The sequence below is a fragment of the Saccoglossus kowalevskii genome, chromosome 7, assembly GCF_978046115.1.
Source record: "Saccoglossus kowalevskii chromosome 7, keSacKowa6.1, whole genome shotgun sequence".
In the NCBI taxonomy this organism is placed as follows: domain Eukaryota; kingdom Metazoa; phylum Hemichordata; class Enteropneusta; family Harrimaniidae; genus Saccoglossus; species Saccoglossus kowalevskii.
The window spans coordinates 39,613,194-39,635,711 of NC_140647.1; the positions used below are offsets into that span (position 1 = coordinate 39,613,194).

The 22,518-nt window shown below is 36.1% G+C and overlaps 1 protein-coding gene across 1 annotated transcript; it reads right to left on the bottom strand.

The window, feature by feature from the left end:
• Positions 1–2,918: 2,918 nt before the first annotated feature.
• On the bottom strand, positions 2,919–6,119 carry LOC146740976 (uncharacterized). The gene has a single exon (XM_085501937.1). The coding sequence runs from the start codon at positions 6,117–6,119 to the stop codon at positions 2,919–2,921; it is 3,201 nt and encodes a 1,066-aa protein (XP_085358063.1).
• Positions 6,120–22,518: the final 16,399 nt, after the last annotated feature.

A 22,518-nucleotide genomic window follows, 5' to 3' on the forward strand; every position in this document is an offset into this window, starting at 1 on the left:
GAACAAACCGTTCCAGACGCAGCTCCGCTTGCTGATGCCGAACCAACACCTACGATTCCTTCAACACCAACCAACACCACGAGGGCCGCCAGAGGCATCTACAAATCCTTTAACATCAAACAACGCCGCGAAATTTATGAGGAGGCCAAGATGATGGGGTTTAACGCCACCACACGGAAATATAAAATAGCTCCATCAACATTGAAAGGGTGGGGTAAATATGATTTCGATAAGGAACATTTTACAGCGGGTGGAAGAAGACATGAAGGAGGTCATGTTGTCTCGTATGGCACGCAATTGGACGAACGCGTCCTTATTTGGGTTCTACAGCAATACGACCTGCAGATCCCCGTTACGATGGATGCAATACGCTGTCACGCACTGTCAGTCATCAAACCTGAGCTCCCAGAGTTCAAAGCATCGCGTGGCTGGTGCGAAAAGTTCATGAAGCGGAACAACCTTGTCTTGCCGTTAAAAACTTCTGTGGCACAGAGGCTACCTGCAGACTTGGAAGTGAAGCTTGATAATTTTTTGACATTTGTCCGCGACAAAAGAAGTGATGACGATTTTGATTATATCGGAAACAGTCGCCAGTCTTTTTCGATTTAGTTCCGAACAAAACTGTGGAAGTGAGAGGCGTCAAGACTGTGAAAGTCCGCACTACGGATGCAGAAAAAAGACACCTGACAGTTGTTTTGACAGTGATGTCAAATGGAGATATTCTACCCCCAATGATTATTTTTAAGGGGAAAAGGGAATTGAAGCTACAATCTCCACTCAGTTTTATTGTAGCTGTCCAAAAAAAAGCATGGATGGACGAAAAGTTAATGCTGTGTTGGATAGACGAGATTTGGAGGTCTTACACCGAACGTCGCTATTCAATGCTCGTTATCGACTCATTTCGAGCGCACATAACTGAATCTGTGAAGTCAAGATATCGTGGCGTTAACACTTACCGGCCGTAATTCCCGGCGGTTGTACATCTAAACTCCAGCCTTTAGATGTTTGTATCAACAAACCGTTCAAGTCTGAACTTCGAAAGTCGTGGACAAGTTTTATCAGTGTCGCTGCTATCAAAGCAGCAGACACGCAAACTATTGTCAACTGGATTGTCAACGCATGGGAAAAAATACATAATCGCCCATCCATGATTTCACGATCGTTTAAAGTTTGTGGTATAACCAATGCCATGAACGTTGCCGAAGATCATCTCATCAGGAGCAATGCAGAAATAGCAGACATCATTTCTGATTTACTGTTGGATGATGATGACGAGGACGACTGGTTTGAGGGATTTACGCAGTCGGAGCTGCAACAGTAACCATCTCTCACTTGTACCGTCTAACGGTAAATCAAACAAAACGACCCTTTTCAGGGCCACCACATCCTCCAAAAAGAGATATATCGTACCATATTTTTATCGCCTGAAAGAATGATCGATTGAGCAAGTGTGTATGTGTGTATATTTTATTTTTTATTGCAAAAAATTCCAAATGCGTAATTTTTTTTTTATGTTTTATGTGCGTGCTTAGCGTGCAAAACAAACTTGATACATTTTGTACACAATTAAACAAAACTCTCGTTGGGTGCTACACGTAGCAGCGTTGTCTCTTGAAATTACTGCTTGTTTTTCGTTGCATTTGGATTACCAAAATTACACTCCTATAGTTCGACCAGCCAAACTATACCCCCGTAATAATTCGACCACCCAAAAAATATTTTCTGTTTTTCTTCTATCAAATCAGCCACCTGCAAAAATAATTATTTTTTCATGGTCTAATTGTTAGAAGGATTACGGTACTCATTTTGGTCATTTCTGTCTGTGTCTGTGCTTGTGTTTGTCTGGAGTTATATTTCAGTGGCGCTTTGGTGCTTTTTTTGTCATTTTTGGTCAAAATATGATATTTTGGGCCTTTGTGAGCTTGATTACAGGAAAAGTTTTGATATGAAATCAAATGTGGGCTTTCTAGCATGTACATTTAGTGAATATATCCTCAAAAATCTTCACCGATACAATACACAATATAGTAAGGTAGATGTGATTACACTGCAATTCCCAAGGGATTTCTATTAATAGAACTAAATTCAGTGATGAATTTAAATATTATTGATTTGTTTAGAATATTAAATATACTTGCCAACTCAGAATATACTGTGGGAATCGAAATTACAGGATAAAGGAGACGATCGATTAAGTCAAGGAAAGAGACTTTATTATACGATATAGACTACACGAATACTATACAGCTACTGCCGAATAAAGCATGTGTTGAAAGTATACATACAGTGTGGCCGGAAGTTTGGGCTTACGTAACTTGTTACTGAGTACCCAATCAACTAACTCAATAATAATTAACTTAAGTACATAACGTATCACTTTGTGGTTTCCGCAGTTCGATTGTGGTTCCGACATTACTCCCGCCCGCAAGTGATTAAATTCGAAGTAAATATAAACAGAAATACTAAACGTAAGTGTAAAAAAAACACACTGGGGTAAAGAATCGATCAAACAAAACAAAAACAAAATACAACATTATACTATTAAATACAACGATGTAGCTACAATCATGTCAAGTTCTACGTAAAATATCTTCAAATACTAGCATGTAACAAATTCAACTAAAGATAAATATCCATTTACATAGGCAAATTGTCACACACAAGAACTAACACAATTTCAGTTCGTTTAAGTCTGTTATTCTGCAACGAGCAACGGCGGCCGCATTTCTACGGGGTCTGGTTATTTCAATGCCGTTAGTGTCTGGTACCATGTTCATACAATGTACCGTTAATGTTAGGTAATTCAATGTCATCTGCAGCGTTTAACTCCAACGGATAGAGTTTACTGATCGGTCGATTGGTTCGTCCGTGTGGTGTTTTAATATCCACAGATCGGACTAGTCCATCTCTTCCGTAGTTTAATCTCTCAACTTTTGCCATATTCCAATGCAGTCGCTTCTGGTTGTCATGATGGTCGAGAACAATGTCACCGATTTTGACGGTATTTGTTGATTTACCAGTGAGCATATGGCGTTCCATTCATTTGTCAAATCGGAAGGTAAAGGTTCATCCCAGTCGAGCTTTCGTTTCCATAATTCTTGTGTAAATATCTTCGCTTTAATAACCACTGGTGCTAAATAACCGAAAGGATCGTATACGCTAGACGTTGCACTACTTACTTCACGTTTAGTTGGCAATATGGTTTCGTCATTTGAAATATTATTTGCGTAGGTAAGCTCATCCGACAATGTTTTCCAACGTAATCCGAGTATGTGTACCTCAGTGTTTAGATCAGCTACATTGTCGGCTTTAGCGAGATCACGTAATTGTTCGCAGTTAGAAGCCCATGACCGAAGATTAAACCCGCCAGATTTTAAAAGATCCTTCGAGAATTCATAGTATTCTATCACGTCCTTGATTTCAGATGTTCCACTTATGATATTGTCTACATAGATATTGTGTTTCAGATCCGATGTAATTGCATTTGTTGCGTTTTTCTCTGTGTGTGTTTTCAAGACGGCGTTCAATATGAAAGGCGAAGAGGCTGCTCCGAACGGTACTGACTTGAATCGATAAGTCTTAAATGCGCTATCAGGATTAGTTGGGTCAGTTAGCCACAGGAATTTTGTGTAGTCGCGATCACTTTCGTGGAGACGTACATTCAGAAAAGCTTTTTCGATGTCGCTGCTAAACGCGTAACGATGTACTCGAAATCTAAGTAGAATTCCTGTCAAGTCATTCAATAACGGTGGCCCAACTTCCAAGCAGTCGTTGAGACTGGGTATTATGGGTGATTGTTTACTGCTACAATCATAAACTACACGGATGGGTGTGGTCGGTGAATCCTTCTTAACGGCATGATGTGGTAAGTAATGTCCCCGTTCGTTGTCGTCATTAAGAACTTCTTCTATGAAGTCCCGAGATATTTGATCGTGAATGGTCTTATTGTAGTACTCCAAAATATCAGATGGTAAGCGGTGCACCAAATTTCGTGTTCGTTTCTCGCTTAACTGATAGTTCGTTGGTAGGGGCGGATGTTCTGGTTTCCATGGGAACTTCGCGGTGTATTTCCCTTCTTCAAACTGTAAATTAGAGTCACGATATTCTTTGAAGAAATCCGCTTTCGGTTCGTGTATTTCGTCCCTTATTCCGATAGATTCCAAGTTCCAGAAATCTTGGAGTTTAATTTGCTCATTCTGGTTACTAGCAGCTATATGTAACATAGTTGTGTTAGTCGGGATTCTCATTCTGGTTCCAGTTGGTCCGGATAGAAGATATCCAAATTCCGACATTACAGCTACTGGTCCCGGTCCTCGGATTATGTCGTCTCCCACAAAGTTCCAATAGTAGTCGGCGCCGATCATTAGGGACACTTCAAAGGAATCCGATGATGATGCAGGGTGCGCCAGGCGTAGGCCTCGTAAATGCGGGAGATTTAAAACAGATTTCGATATCAGATTCTTCATTGGTGTTGATATTGTTGGAACAATCAGTGCCGACACACTACGGGATCCGTTTAATGTCTTGAGATTAACTGTCCCTTTGTTGAAGGACCGGACGTTGCCGCTATTGTCACCAAATGTCGCCAACTGTATTAACTCTGATCCAGATGGTTTAACATTCAGTTTTTGTGCCAAATCTTCAGTGATGAATGATCTTGTTGCTCCTTCATCAAACAACAGAACAGCGGTCAATGATTGAGTGTCAGTAGAAATCTCTGTTACGGCAGTTTTTAATAAAACTGGTTGATTATCGTAGTTGTTTTTTCTTTGAGCAGCTGCAGCGAAGTTAACACATGCCGGAGTCGATTTGTTGAGTGATGTTGACGTTGTGTCACGACTAGATTGGTCTGAGGAGGCGCGCATTTGTGGTTCTAATGTACAGAGTGATGTGTGATGTTTTCTCCCACAGCGAAGGCATTTATTGGTCGATCTGCACTCCGAAACTTGGTGTCTTCCCAGACAATTAAAGCACAGCCTGTCACGCTTCACGATATCATGTCGTTTATTTCTATCCGTTACGATGACACAATCACTATGAAAATGCTGTCCTTTACAGTAAGCGCAGGTTTTTCTCGGTTTTGGTGCGTTACGGGGTCGAAAATTGCGTGTCGGTGTTGATGTACGTGTTGCCGATGTCTTCGTACCAGTATAGAAAGCCGCAGTCATTTGTTGTGTTTCTTGTTCGTATTCACCTTCACTATCGTTGATCAATGAACTTACTTCGAGTGCCTGTATTTCTTTGTAAAGTGATTCACATAGTTTCGATAATTTCCACTCACAGTCGCCGTGATCACGTGTTATCTGTTTCCGTATGCCTCTTGGTAACTTCTCGAATACGATCGGAACTAACAGATCACCATACGACGTTTCCTTTTTACCGAGAGCCTCGAGTCTGCGTACATTAGTTTCTATAGTGTCATAGAAATTTCGTAAACTGTTCATATCGCTAGTTGGCTTGGGCAAATCCCACAAAGATTTCATATAAGCATTGACGATTTTATGTGTTTGGCCATATCGTTTTTCCAGCAGTTGAATAGCATGTCGATAGTTCGTATTCGTCAATGGTAGACCATCAATAGTTCTCGCTGCTTCTCCGGAAAGTTGACCTCGGAGGTATTGAAATTTCTGAACTTCGCTGAAGCTTGGATCGTTATCCACAGCAGAAATAAAAACATCATAAAATGCTTTCCATTTTAGGGAGTCGCCACTGAATGTCGGAAGCTGTAGCTTCGGTAAGTGGACGGTATTACTAGTGGAAGTTGTAGACTGTCTAGTAGAAGAGGTGTTTGTTCTTACCGTCGATCCCGTTGTCTCCCTTGTCGCAGCGTGTTGATTGATGAATTTACAGATTTTGAACTTTCTGGCGAAAACTTCATCCATGTAATTGTCGGCTTCTAGAATAACGTCGTTTAACTGGTCTTCGTTAGTTGACTGAATAATTTCAGCGTCGAGTTTCTCTAACAACTTAAACTTATCTTCGATGCGTTCTTTTGTGATCAAGAGATTGTCCCAATCCACGTCGTCTTCACTGTTGAATTTCACAATCGTATCTTCGGCTTTCTTGAGTAGCTGGGTCATCTTTCCTCGGTAGGCTGGGCGAGTTCCTCTGGCAGACATGATCCTTTCCTTTAATCCTGGTCTCGGCACCAACAAATGTGGGAATCGAAATTACAGGATAAAGGAGACGATCGATTAAGTCAAGGAAAGAGACTTTATTATACGATATATAGACTACACGAATACTATACAGCTACTGCCGAATAAAGCGTGTGTTGAAAGTATACATACAGTGTGGCCGGAAGTTTGGGCTTACGTAACTTGTTACTGAGTACCCAATCAACTAACTCAATAATAATTAACTTAAGTACATAACGTATCACTTTGTGGTTTCCGCAGTTCGATTGTGGTTCCGACATATACATCAACTAGGGCAAGGCTATACTAGTGTCCCTATGTTTATTCTATTTGTGCCTCCATGGTCATTTTTAGAACACAGTGTTTCTAATTTTGGGATAGAGAACAAGCATAATAGTATACATGCATGTGTATATAACATTTTTTAGTGACTTGTAATTTTTGACAAAATGGTGACTATTTTAGTCCCAATAATGATATAAAAATGTTCCTAGCAACCCAAACACCTTCTGGGATTGCTATTGCTATTACATTTGCCAGGAGTCACCAGGTTTCCAACTGGAGAGGTTTGCTAATGACACAAAATCCCGTAACACCCCCATCTCCCTACGTTTACTAGGTCCTCAATCATGGTGTCACTTATCGCTAGGTATTCATCTTCCTGTGGTCAACATGCAGGTCTACATAGCTGACTGTATGTTTACCTTTTAACAATGTAATACCCTGATTTGGTGCCTGCTTAATTATGACAATGGGTACATTTGAGAGATGTAGTCTGATATGGGCCAGCATCATGATCAGTGAAGGAGTGACATATTGTTAAAAAAAGTTAACCAATGACACTTGATTTCCATCGTTTCTTTGCTGATCGATTTAGCATAACAAATGCATTTACTTTAGTTACGTTGGATTTACAAAAAATGATTTTCTTATCAAAAAATCAATCAATCTAATAGATGCTAAAAAAATGAATAAAGCCAATGAAAACCATGGAGTGAATACCCTGTACCAAACTACGTTCTCAGATAGTACCCAGCATTGCATTGCAGTGGAACAGACTACACATTATCCATCCTGCCATATCAGGGCAATGGTAAATTGTTCTTTTAATAATCATTTACAATTTGTTCAGTATTGTGGGTTTTTTTTTTTTCAGCTCAGTCAAGAAGTACCAGAATTTATTCATCTTTTTCAACCTAACCAAAGTAGTATATTGACTCAAAGGAAATTGATTTTACTTCTAAAACCTCAGTTCAGCCCAGAAGGGTCAAATGCCAGAATGTTGGAGAGTAATGTTTATGCACTCTTCATGATATACATAAGGGAAACTGCAAGTAAGTACAAGTTACAAGTTTATAAACTTTAAAGGACCATAAGCTGAGTTTGGTGTATTTTTGTTATGGTTCGGTTGTTAATTTATATTGTACTAATGATGTCCTTATGAACTATGAGCGAGTAAAAAAAAATCCTGTTGAAAATAGTATTTTTACTGTATACATTCATCAGGAACTATATATCATGATCGGCGGAGTGACACAGAACTAAAGTCAGTACATGCCAAATCACTACAATTATTCAGTGATGTTTTTTCGAACAAAAAAGATTTTTCCCGTGGCTGTACTGAAAAACATGTACAGCAGGATTTTTTTTGTAACCGACAAAATTTCATAAGGACGTCACTAGTATAATAAGATAAGATAGAAGCCGAACCATAACAAAAATAAAAGCGATAAAAAGCTGTACCGTCACACAATTGTTTGTCGTTGTTTTCCTCTGCGTACCATTCAAAAACGCATAAATTGATGACATTCAACATGAATACCATCATGTTTAGTGTGAAATATCAGCAGTGATATTTCACGCTAAACGTCACAACAGGGAGCGATATGCACCATAGTCATGTGATAAAGCATGATATATTTATGTTGTTCTCAATCTTTGTTAATGCATGTAGTAGAAGTGTAATTAACTTGCTATGTTAACCAGGAACATCATTTTTGACTCCCAGGTGCGAAGCACAAAATGGGAGTCTTTGCAGTTAGTGTGTCTGTATGTGTGTGTGTGTGTGTATGTGTGTATGTGTGTATGTGTGTCCGACTGTTCCACTGCTATCTCAAGAACCATACATCGGTTTTTGATGAAACTTGGTGCATAGATGCTCTGGGCCAATGCGCAGATTTGATTAGGTTTTGGTAAAAATCCATGCTCGTTAATTACCTAATTTGCATGATAATTAGCTAATTTTTAGCTGTTCTATGACTGTTCCACTGATATCTAAAGAACCACTCATTGGATTTTGATGAAACTTGGTACATAGATGCTCTGAACATGTGTGCAGATTTGATTAGTTTTTGGTAAAAATCCGTGCATATTAATTACCTAATTTGCATGATAATTAGCTGATTTTTAGCTGTTCCATGATTATTCCACTGATATCTAAACAACCACTCATTGGATTTTGATGAAACTTTGTACATACATGCTCTGAACTAATGCTAGGTTTTGATTAGTTTTTGGTAATAATCCGTGGATACTAATTACCTAATTTGCATAATGATTAGTCAATTTTTGGTTTTTCCACTGATATCTCAAGTACTAATCATCACATTTCAATGAAACTTGGTACATAGATGTCATATGACACTGCACAGACCTGATAGTTTTTATGGTAATATCAGTACATATTAATTACCTAATTTGCATAATTAATTTTCAGCATTTGATATAAGTACTAATCATCACATTTCAATGAAGCTTGGTACATAGATGTCATGACACTGCACAGACCTGATAGTTTTTATGGTAATATCAGTACATATTAATTACCTAATTTGGATAATTAATTAATTTTCAGCATTTGATATAAGTAGTGAGCATTACATTTCAATGAAACTTGGTACTTACATACTCAAGGACTATGCAGAGATTGATTGTTTCCGATAAATATTTGTGCATATTAATCACCTAATTTGCATAATGATTAGTCAATTTTCGGTTTTTCCACTGATATCTCAAGTACTAATCATCACATTTCAATGAAACTTGGTACATAGATGTCAAATGACACTGCACAGACCTCATAGTTTTATGGTAATATCAGTACATATTAATTACCTAATTTGCATAATTAACCAATTTTAAGCTTTCACACTGATATCTAAAGTACTAATTATTCCATTTCAATGAAACTTAGTACAAAGATGCTCTAGGACAATGTACAAACCTAATTAGTTTGGGGTAAAAATCTGTTCATATTAATTCCCTAATAAGCATAATAATTCATAATTTTTTGGTTCTAATCACATTTCAATTAAACTTGGAAACATAGATTTTCTGTTACATTGCGCAGACCTCATTAGTTTTACACTCAAATCTGTTCATATTAATTTACTGATTTGCATAATTAGTTTTCAGCTAAGTAATTTTGAATTATATTTAATGTGTTTCCAATACTCTCAGCACATGGGAGTTCTTTCTAAGCTTTCTTTGATTTAATTTGTTTCAGGGGGTAAAAGAGGTAATATCACTGTATCCGATATTTTGCGGTTTGCAACAGGAGCTGATGAAGAGCCTATATTAGGATTCATGATGGACCCATCAATAGAGTTTGTGAAAGTGGACAATTCCTTTTTGACTCCCATGTGCAAAGCACAAAATGGGAGTCTTTGCAGTTAGTGTGTCTGTATGTGTGTGTGTGTGTGTGTGTGTGTGTGTGTATGTGTGTATGTGTGTATGTGTGTCCGACTGTTCCACTGCTATCTCAAGAACCATACATCGGTTTTTGATGAAACTTGGTGCATAGATGCTCTGGGCCAATGCGCAGATTTGATTAGGTTTTGGTAAAAATCCATGCTCGTTAATTACCTAATTTGCATGATAATTAGCCAATTTTTAGCTGTTCTATGACTGTTCCACTGATATCTAAAGAACCACTCATTGGATTTTGATGAAACTTGGTACATAGATGCTCTGAACATATGCGCAGATTTGAAGAACCACTCATTGGATTTTGATGAAACTTGGCACATGGATGCTCTGAACTAGTGGGCAGATTTGATTGGTTTTTGGTAAAAATCCATGCATATTAATTACCTAATTTGCATGATAATTAGCTATTTTTTAGTGGTTCCATGACTGTTCCACTGATATCTAAACAACCACTCATTGGATTTTGATGAAACTTGGTACATAGATGCTCTGAACTAATGCTAGGTTTTGAATAGTTTTTGGTAATAATCCGTGGATACTAATTACCTAATTTGCATAATGATTAGTCAATTTTCGGTTTTTCCACTGATATCTCAAGTACTAATCATCACATTTCAATGAAACTTGGTACATAGATGTCATATGACACTGCACAGACCTGATAGTTTTTATGGTAATATCAGTACATATAATTACCTAATTTGCATAATTAATTAATTTTCAGCTTTTCATATAAGTAGTGAGCATTACATTTCAATGAAACTTGGTACTTACATACTCAAGGAGTATGCAGAGATTGATTGTTTCGGATAAATATTTGTGTATATTAATCACCTAATTTGCATAATTAGTTAATTTTCAGCTTTTCTACGGGTATCTCAAGTACTAATCATCGCATTTCAATGAAACTTGGTACATAGATGTCATATGACACTGCACAGACCTGATAGTTTTTATGGTAATATCAGTACATATAATTACCTAATTTGCATAATTAATTAATTTTCAGCTTTTGATATAAGTAGTGAGCATTACATTTCAATGAAACTTGGTACTTACATACTTAAGGACTATGCAGAGGTTGATTGTTTCGGATAAATATTTGTGTATATTAATCACCTAATTTGCATAATTAGTTAATTTTCAGCTTTTCCACGGGTATCTCAAGTACTAATCATCGCATTTCAATGAAACTTGGTACATAGATCCTTTAGGACTATGCAGAGACCTGATTAGTTTCAGGGTAAATAATTGTGCATATTAATTACCTAATTTGCATAATTAATTTTCAGCTTTTCTACTGATATCTAAAGTACTAATCATCACATTTCAATGAATCTAGAATTATGCAGAGACCCAATTAGTTTTTGGTAAATATTTGTGCATATTAATCACCTAATTTGCATAATTAACCAATTTACAACTTTTACACGAATATCTCGGATACTAATCATCACATATCAATGAATGTTTATACATGAATGCTGTAGGACAATAGACAGAGTGGATAATTGTGGGTTAAAATCTGTACATATTAATTACCCAATTTGCATAATTAACCAATTTTAAGCTTTCACACTGATATCTAAAGTACTAATTTCCATTTTAATGAAACTTAGTAAAAAGATGCTCTAGGACAATGTACAAACCTAATTAGTTTGGGGTAAAACTCTGTTCATATTATTTCCCTAATTAGCATAATAATTCATAATTTTTTGGTTCTAATCATATTTCAATTAAACTTGGTACATAGAGTTTTTGTTACATTGCGCAGACCTCATTAGTTTTACAATCAAATCTGTTCATGTTAATTTTCTGATTTGCATAATTAGTTTTCAGCTAAGTAATTTCAAATTATATTTAATGTGTCTCCAATACTCTCAGCACATGGGAGTTCTTTCTAAGCTTTCTTTGATTGCCTACTGCCAATACATGTATAAATTCTATGAAGTTACCAAGAAGCACTCTTACCCAAGAACTTCTACCAATGGATGCTCTATTCAATTTGTATGATTATGCTTTCTCAAATTCTGTTTTTGGTATAATTTAAAACATAAGTTCAATAATGCTTGGATGATATCAATATCTTTATCTACAACAAATATTTTTGCCAATGCATAAGACAAAGAAAAAACATTTGTTTCTACTTCCAGTCCAGCTCATCATCAGAGGGCCACCTCATTTTGTTTTCACACTTTCAACTTCAAAAAAAATTACTGAAATTAAAGCGAGTTTGGTGAGCTATTGTTGTTATAGCTTGTCTGCTAGCTTATACTGTACTAAGGATGTCCTCTTGAAATGTGACCAGTTACAAAAGAATCATGCTGTACTATTGTGGGTGGGGTTACTTGTCTGACTCAATTGGTAATGAGCATCAATCTATCCTCTGATGGGGACATGTCATGTCATGTCATTGACAATATGGTGTTACACATTTTTCTTAGAGTACATGCGTAAGTACAGTGTTAAAATGTTTTTTCAAGGCCTTTGCCATATATTAAAGTTGTATTGTCTTAAAATTTATATCGAAGTGTTTTTGAATCATATTATAAAAGAAAAATCAAATTTGACCAATACGAACATCACCCGTTGCCTCAGTGATTTTTCCTCTTCATGTCCAAGTCAATTTTAGTCTTCAAGATCCTGTCATACAATACTGTCTTGAATTCTACTTGAGTGCATGCTATAGAAACTAACTAGGAAGTACAACATATTTGCCTAGATTTAGTGGTACTGAACCATCCTATAAATTTGAAAATTCAGTGTGCAATTCGATGATAGAAAATCTTCTGAAATTCTCTGCAACACTGACTGTTGTAGTAAAAACTTAAGGCAAATATTATTGACTCCCGTGTGCGAAGCACAAAAGGGAGTCTTTGCAGTTACCCTGTCTGTATGTCTGTATGTATGTATGTATGTATGTATGTATGTATGTATGTATGTATGTCACTTTTTTTGTTCCATCGTTATCTCAAGAACCACTAATTAAATTTTGGTGAAACTTGGTACATAGATGCTCTGGGATAATGCGCAGAGCTGATTAGGTTTTGGTAAAAATCAATGAATATTAATTACCTAATTTGCATAATAATTAGCTGATTTTTAGCTGTTCCAAAACTGTTCCACAGATATCTGAAGAACCACTCATTGGATTTTGATGAAACTTGGCACATGGATGCTCTGAACTAGTGGGCAGATTTGATTAGTTTTGGGTAAAAATCTATGAATATTAATTACCTAATTTGAATGATAATTAACTGATTTCAAGCTGTTCCATGACTGGTCCACTGATATTTGAAGAACCACTCATTGGATTTTGATGAAACTTGGCACATGGATGCTCTGAACTAATGCGCAGATTTGACTAGTTTTGGGTAAAAATTCATTCTTTGCATGTGCCTAGTACTTTATGTGGGACATATGCACATGCAGTGGTTTAGTGATTCGATTCATAATGGCCGACTGGCAGCCATCTTGTTTTTTGAAAATTTAGGACATGCTTTGTCAGTTGTCATTCAAACTTTGTACATAGATTATACACGTTAGGTTACATGTCCATGACGATTTATTTCGCAATTGGATCAAAGATGGTTGGTATCTTGTTTTTGTTTTTTTATGCAGTATCTTGGACATGCTTTGTTAGTTTTCGTTCAAATTTGGCACATACATGTACTTTATACAGGTTAGGATGCATGTCCATGACAATTTTTTTCAAAATACACGTGTTTTGATGTAAATAAACAATTTGTTGTATACGCCACTTGGAACTCAAGTTTCAAGGACACACTCGCCACAACCCCTCTGCTTTAATATGATGAGCACAAAAAGAACTTTCAAAAATTTAACGAGGACTGTGTCATTTTCAATGACTTGTTTATACTATAGAATTAGCTTGAACTTTAGTAGATCAAGATATGATTTTCATAAATTTATGAATGTATGGATTCTAAGATGCAAGGTTTACTTTGTAAATGCATACTAAGCTGTTGTTAATCTGTTCAAATTTGTTTTCACAAATGAGTTTTTTGCCAGAAATGGTGATAAAAACTAATATAATGGGTTCCTGCCTGTTTAGGAAGAGTTTTTATCCACTTTGGGATGTTGTGTAGTAAACTTACCAAAAATGGTGTAAAACACTTTTAGCGTTTACTAGGAAATGCATGCTTATCCTCCCAGACCCACCTCCCCAGTTCATGCCCAACAATTTGTTGTAGCATTATAATGGAATGACATTGGTCTGGTATCATGATTGGTACAAGGACAACCAAGTTTAACATTTTCTGTTGGACATTTTGATTATTGATTATGCATTTTCTAGTGAACTCTAAAACAAACTCCACTTAGCACCAGTTTTGGTAAATTGATTACCATAAAACAATTTCATTATACCAGTGATTGTATTACCAACATTCTTGTCATATATCTAACCCTATATGCATGTTAAACAAAACTTGTGTATTCACATTAATAAACATACTTTAATATCTAATCCGCTTTACTTGTACATCTTTCCCTAATAGTAGGGTAGTCATTCACAAGACATATTGCATTATATTAACTAATGTGAAAACATTTGGTCAGAAACAGATTGAGACATCTGTAGCAAATTTTTGTGGAGTAATTCAAACATGCAACCTCAGTAACAATCTTGCTGCTGTGTTACAAACTACAAATGAAAATGATTGGTTGAACAAGTATTATGCCCAGCGTGTCAAATTACTTGCTGAACTAAAAACATAGTATATTGTAACAAAATTAACAAATATGATAGGGCAAACTTGTATATCTCGTTATTGAATGACATCTATAACTCCTGACTTATTTAAGGTAGAGATGCAGTTTATCTGACAGGTATTTTAATTAGTTAATTAGGAAACCAAGGTGACCTTGTCCACAATACTATATATTTTCGGAAAGCTTATTGTATGAATTTCAAAGTTTTGTTAGTATTTTATTTTTATGGACACTGTAGTTTGAAATATGCACAAAAATGTGCTTTTTTGGTCAAAAGTGATTTAAAAAAAATTAGCTTCTAAACCATGCTTCTGTTCCCTGTCAAAATTGGTTTATGTGTACATCTGTTTACTATGAAGAAAATGCCGTCTTGAGAAAACTGGCTACCAGTTGTCAATTTTGTAGGACAGCAACTCAAATTTCACTACTTAAAGTTTATGCATAAATTAACACCCTTGCTGTAACACTATTCAACTAAAAACAATGCCCCGATGGCGTTTTGAAGATAAACACATTGTCAATCATTTGTGAAAATTTCAAAACAAAAGGTCAAAGCGTCTACGAGCTATTTTTTTTTAAAGTTCTGGAATGTGCACTAAAAAGAAGCTGAGATAATTGCTAATTTGCATAACAATTCACTCAGTAAGAAGTCTGCTAATGCTCGTAATTAAAATGGCTGTTACAGTTTCAAATTTAAATGTATTATCGTTTTGTAAAAAGTTAAATACAGTGCATAATATGGAGATCCCGTCATTTCATTTTTTCCACCATGTTTTTATTATTATTTATGTACAGCCTTGGTAAATCTTGCTAAGCATTCAAAAGAGATAATTTTGCACCAGTTATTTATATTTTAAAATCGTTTTTTGAGTATGTTCCACTATTCACAATTCTACAAAATTTCAACAGTCTATAGCCAAGACTTTTTGGATAATAAAAAGCAAAAAAAAAAAATTTCACTCCCAAGTGCCCACAAACCTGCATCTCTACCTCAACAGTGAAAAATGTGGCCGTGAGGGTACCATACCAAAAGGCGATGATGGAAGGTAGTGCCAAAGATAACCCAACACTTCAATAAAGTTAAAATATAGATTCATTGCAAGCAATGAAAATCTTCAACCCCTGTACACAGACAAAACTTCTCAAGCTTGTTGGCATACCGTATTTGCTTCATTAGTTACGCATGTGCTTACATAAATGACAGAGTTTCTTATGGTCTAAATAAGTGATACTGTAATGATTTAGTATACAACAAGTGTGATGTTTGGTTTGGTTTGCTTTCTATTGGAGAAGTGCTTCTACTAGAGCAAATACGGTATTCTTATTATGTGGACTACTAATAGTCGATTTCACTTTAGCTTGCTACATTTGACATTTGCCACAACCTACCAAGATATACATGGTTTATATTTACAATGAGTTATTTACAATTTCTCTCTCAAAATATTCTCAATTGGTGTTCGAATGATTGTTTATAATTGATAATACATTCTGATACACATCTATGCCATAATTTTGGATGTCCACATCTGTGGAACAGTTAGGGAAAGTTCATCTAAGCACTCATCAGATAATTGAAATGTCAGTGGTTCGAGTAATGGTCTTGAATCCAAGTGGTTTTCACTAGCATCATCAACAACCCCTTCAATACCATAATGCATTATGTCACTCTCATCTAACTCCAACATGATTGGATTCTGTAGCTGGCCAGCAACCCACAGGGGGGGATGACCTAGTTGTATGCATTCTGTGTCTATACACCAAGCATCCCTCCATAGTTTTCAATTTGTCATTGATTCTGCTTAAAAAAACATAATGAAGAGCAGCTAGATGAGAGGTACATTTAAGGGATCTAAATAGCCTTCCTCCATGAAATAAAAGAGACGATAAAACGGCTAGAACACCTTCAAATACGTCACGCCATAATCTTTGGATCCTTTGGTTATGGACACTCTTGCCAGTTATGCTTCCTCTGTTCATTCCTTGCTTCTCTAAAATGAAATCAGCAATATCTACATTCTCCATGCCTTTATCAGACCGTACTCTGCTTGGAATTCCATAAGTATGCACAGCACCCAAGAAATACTGCATCAACGTTGCTGCTCTATTATTATCCTCACATCGCAGCATTACAGGAAGACGACTAAATCCATCAATGCCTCCAATTACAACAAAGTTCCAACGAATAAGTTTATGGTTTGTATCGATGTGCCACAGGTGGTTTGGGCCTTGGACAATGTAAACTCGTCGATGTAATCGACCTCTTTTCCTCGCTTCCACACCATTTTGATCCTTTCGATGGATACTATCACGGAGTCTCATGCATTGCACTCTTATACCAAATATTGTCAGTAACATGTGTTTCAACATGTTTTCTCCACAGTATGGAAAGTCTTTAGTCAGTTCCATGACATAAAGATCAAGACCGTCATCATCAATATCTGTAAAAAGCATTTTACTAAGGCCATATTGTCACATTCTGCGGTAAATAGTGCTCTCTGACACAGATAACATTGATGATATTTCAAGTATTGTGAATCCTTCTTCCAAATGTGTTTCCAGTATGTCTTTGGGTATTGAGAATTGTGGTGCACCACAGCCTTGTCTACTCCTGGGCGGTTTCTCATATCCAAATGTGACACATGCTGTGCGTAGAGCCATTTGATCTGCACGGTTGTGTACACCAAGACAATCTAGTTCATAGCTGGATAAGTAGCCCACAATATCTGGAGTTACATCCTCTTCTTCAAACAAATGAGTTAAATCACCTAGGTTTAGTTGACCCAAAATGGTTGACATACTATGCTGCTTTTCCATGATTACACTACTATTCAACAGATCAAATTTACAGTCCTGCTTTCAATATGGCTTTCTTTGTGCAGAGCAATGCATTATGGGAAAATCATTGGTATCAAGATATGAAATTGTGAGTGCACATCATGATTATATATGCATATGCTTTAAGAAATTGTGATGAATTCACATCACAATATGGCTAATGGACATAATATTGTGATTATACATCACAATTTGATGAATAGGCATCATAATATAGTGAATAGGCACCATAATACGGTGAATGGGCATCATAATATAGTGAATGGGCTTCATAATATAGTAAATGGACATCATAATATGGTAAATGGAAATCATAATATAGTGAATGGGCATAATAATATGGTAAATGAACATCACAATATAGTGAATGGGCATCATAATATGGTGAATGGGCATCATAATGTGGTAAATGGACATAATATAGTGAATGGGCATCATAATATGGTAAATGAACATCACAATATAGTGAATGGGCATCATAATATGGTAAATGAACATCACAATACATTGTATAGTGAATGGGCATCATAATATGGTAAATGGAAATCATAATATAGTGAATGGGCATCATAATATAGTGAATGGGCATCATAATATGGTAAATGAACATCACAATATAGTGAATGGGCATCATAATATGGTGAATTGGCATCATAATATGGTAAATGGAAATCATAATATAGTGAATGGGCATCATAATATGTTAAATGGAAATCATAACATAATGAATGGGCATAATAATATGGTAAATGAACATCACAATATAGTGAATGGGCATCATAATATGGTGAATGGGCATCATAATGTGGTAAATGGACATAATATAGTGAATGGGCATAATAATATGGTGAATGAACATCACAATATAGTGAATGGGCATCATAATATGGTGAATGGGCATCATAATATGGTACATGGAAATCATAATATAGTGAATGGGCATCATAATATGGTGAATGGGCATCATAATATGGTACATGGAAATCATAATATAGTGAATGGGCATAATAATATGGTAAATGAACATCACAATATAGTGAATGGGCATCATAATATGGTGAATGAACATCACAATATAGTGAATGGGCATCATAATATAGTGAATGGGCATCATAATATGGTAAATGAACATCACAATACATTGTATAGTGAATGGGCATCATAATATGGTGAATGGGCATCATAATATGGTAAATGGAAATCATAATATAGTGAATGGGCATCATAATATGGTAAATGAACATCACAATATAGTGAATGGGCATCATAATATGGTGAATTGGCATCATAATATGGTAAATGGAAATCATAATATAGTGAATGGGCATCATAATATGTTAAATGGAAATCATAACATAATGAATGGGCATAATAATATGGTAAATGAACATCACAATATAGTGAATGGGCATCATAATATGGTGAATGGGCATCATAATGTGGTAAATGGACATAATATAGTGAATGGGCATAATAATATGGTGAATGAACATCACAATATAGTGAATGGGCATCATAATATGGTGAATGGGCATCATAATATGGTACATGGAAATCATAATATAGTGAATGGGCATCATAATATGGTGAATGGGCATCATAATATGGTACATGGAAATCATAATATAGTGAATGGGCATAATAATATGGTAAATGAACATCACAATATAGTGAATGGGCATCATAATATGGTGAATGAACATCACAATATAGTGAATGGGCATAATAATATGGTAAATGAACATCACAATATAGTGAATGGGCATCACAATATAGTGAATGGGCATCATAATACGGTAAGTGGACATCATAATATAGTGAATGGGCATCATAATATGGTAAATGAACATCACAATATAGTGAATGGGCATCACAATATAGTGAATGGGCATCATAATACGGTAAGTGGACATCATAATATAGTGAATGGACATCATAATATGATGAATGGGCATCATGTTATATTTAATGGACATCATAACATGCCAATGAGCATCACGATAATCTAGCTTGCTACTTAAGACAGTCATGGCTTTCCATAATCAATACATTCGTTCTGACATGTTTTAGTCTAGAAAGAGGTACACTTCTGCTCCTAGTTAATTTATGTCAAAATGCTATGGAAGGATCCATGGCGTTTTTAGAGCGGGCAGACAAGCGACCGATGTAAATATCATCCACTCGACTACTACTATTGACCTCACTAGGCCACTGCCACGCAGCACTTAACACAACGACATGGGTCCAGGGCTACTATTGACCTCACTAGGCCACTGCCACGCAACACTTAACCTCAGACTAGTAATACACTAGTCTGAGACTTAACACAACGACATGGGTCCAGGGCTATTATTGATCTCACTAGGCCACTGCCACGCAACACTTAACCTTAGACTAGTAATACACTAGTCTGAGACTTAACACAACGACATGGGTCCAGGGCTACTATTGACCTCACTAGGCCACTGCCACGCAGCACTTAACACAACAACATGGGTCCAGGGCTACTATTGACCTCACTAGGCCACTGCCACGCAGCACTTAACGTTCAAATGCAATAAACAATGTCATCACAATACAGAGCTCAAAAAATCTTCGATTACTGTAAGCCATAAAAATCGTTAATTCTGGCAGAAAAAATGGCTCACGAGACTAAGAATGGATCAAGGTTAATCAAGGTTACCTTCAGAGTACGCGTACGTGCATGTTCTAATAAACAGTTGTGTTAATAAACACAAATTTTCCTACAATCCAATGCATTCTTCTAATGAAAAAAATGTTTCGTTACCTTCCAATCACCAATAAAATTACTTATTTGAAGCTTAGTAACATTCCAGTTTGTATTCGTTGTTCTGCGCAACAGTCAAAGTCACACTTTGTTGACATAAGACCCTCCCCCCGTCATGCAAAGTTTTTAAGTAGTATTAACGCAAGTTTACCTTGATGATTCAATGTCAACTGTTTTTACTGGCTTTGCAAATATATTAACCACCTTCTTCTGCTTGTATGTACGGTGTATTAGAAGAATTGTCTGCACTCACAAGGAAAACATACACGCAAATGTAAAAATATTAGCGCTGGATTAGGTCTTCACGACTAAAAATAGAAGTATTGTATTTGGAGAGTGACCCCATTTAACCGCAGGTATAGTGCTTGCATTAGTCATGCGTAGTGCGCATGCTTTGGGTTAAAGCTGATTGTCTGGTCAGGATGGTTAGTCACGTGTTATTATCATACAAAATACAGCCTCCGCACATATACATGGCGAAACATATTTTTCGATGTGGAGGCATATTTATCAGTGTTGTCCAATATTTAACACACACAATCATTCTTACATAAGAGTTGCCAAGAAACTGTTGGATCCGTAAGAAAAATATGAGTTTTGATTTGTCATCTTCAAATCAATGTGTTTTTTGCAAGGCTTCCCTGAAATTATGTTTCAATATTGTGTCCAGGTGAAATGTTATATAGATGCATATTGTGAGGAAATGTACACATTCCACAACAAAACGTCATATCTCGCTGCTCGGAATTTAGGCAGACAGCATAAAGACGACAATACAAAACTTCCCGGCAGTAAACTTGGTGATAATTTCAAACACTGTGAGTCTTATCGATAATTCCAAAATTTACAACCACCTTAGTATAACATTTTTATTGTTCACATTTCAAAGTTTAATCCATTGGATATAATTGTAGATCAAGTTGTTAAGGGGTAAATCGTATTAAAAACGTATGTCGATTTCTGTCAATTTGTATTGTTTCACAAAAACAGTTTTAAGTGACTTTGTCAATTTTAAACAATAAAAGATACATCATAATCAAATATTGGGAAGTATTCAGCATGTAAAAATATGGTGTTACTTCAAAATTACACCTCCAAGAAATGAGATCATACCGCAAACAAATTGTATAATCCACACATAAACCAGTTGAACATTTTGAATAAAATAACAAAACAAAACATCGTGTTTGTTGTTCATACAAAAGACATGTCTGAAAAGTGGTTAAAAACATGTGAAAATAAAACCAAGTCGCCAAGTCGACTAGTTAAAATTAAATCGCAAAACAAACTCATGTGCATCAGTAACCCACCATGTGTGACTTTCATACCAAGTTTGGGTAAATTTGCCTATGTATGCATGGAGAAAAAAAGGCTATAGAATTGATCTTTGGGGCACGCCAGATGTTACTCTGCTCCATGAAGAAGAAGTGCCATTGAGTATAAAACATTGTTTTATGTTTGAAAGAAAGCTTCTAAGCAAAGATAACAAGTCATGATGTAAACCACAAAAGTATAATTGAAGGTAGTCAATCATATCGAAAGATTTGCTAAAATCAGTATACATAACATACAACTCACCCTACTGTTTATAGTAGCAAGATAAAGAGCACATGATCTTGTTTGAATAAGCCATGTTGCTCGTCCGCAATAGCAGATTTTAAATGTGAATATAAATGATTAACCAAAATACGCCCAAACACCTTAAATAGATAAAATTGATGGCCAGTTCCTTTTTAATCAAGATGTACCTACTTACAACAAAATTGGTTAACGCATATCCGAAAAATGGATACGGCCACTTCGAAACAAATCAAATCACGAAACAAACTGACGTGCATCAGTAACTCGTTATGATTAATGTTATCACCAAGTTTTAGTGAAATCGGTCTACTTGTAGGCATGTCCGAGAAATAACACTACACTGACGCACCCAAAACAAGTCCACGTCTCACACTTCGTCGATAGGGGCCAAAAGGTGACTTTAATTTTAGCATAAAAGGCTTTTTATTTACAAGTAAATAGGACATTGCTTAGAGGGTGATAGTCGTCGTGTCGCGCATGTGCGTTGATAAACATTAATTTTCCCATAATCCAATGCGCTTTTCTAATGGAAATTACAAGTATGAGGTTTGACCTGGGTGCGACTTGCACTAATTACAGCCGGTAACTCTTTCGATACCTTCTAATCACCTAAATAATATTTAATTAAAGCTTAATAACGTCTCAGTTTGTACTCGTTGATCTGCGCAACAGTCAAAGTAGCCATCTTTGTCTATATGATACCCATATATCTCGCGCATGCTTGGCGCGACG

Coding starts and splice junctions, on each gene's coding strand:
- LOC146740976 (XM_085501937.1), bottom strand. CDS start 6,119: ATGTCTGCCAGAGGAACTCGCCCAGCCTACCGAGGAAAGATGACCCAG.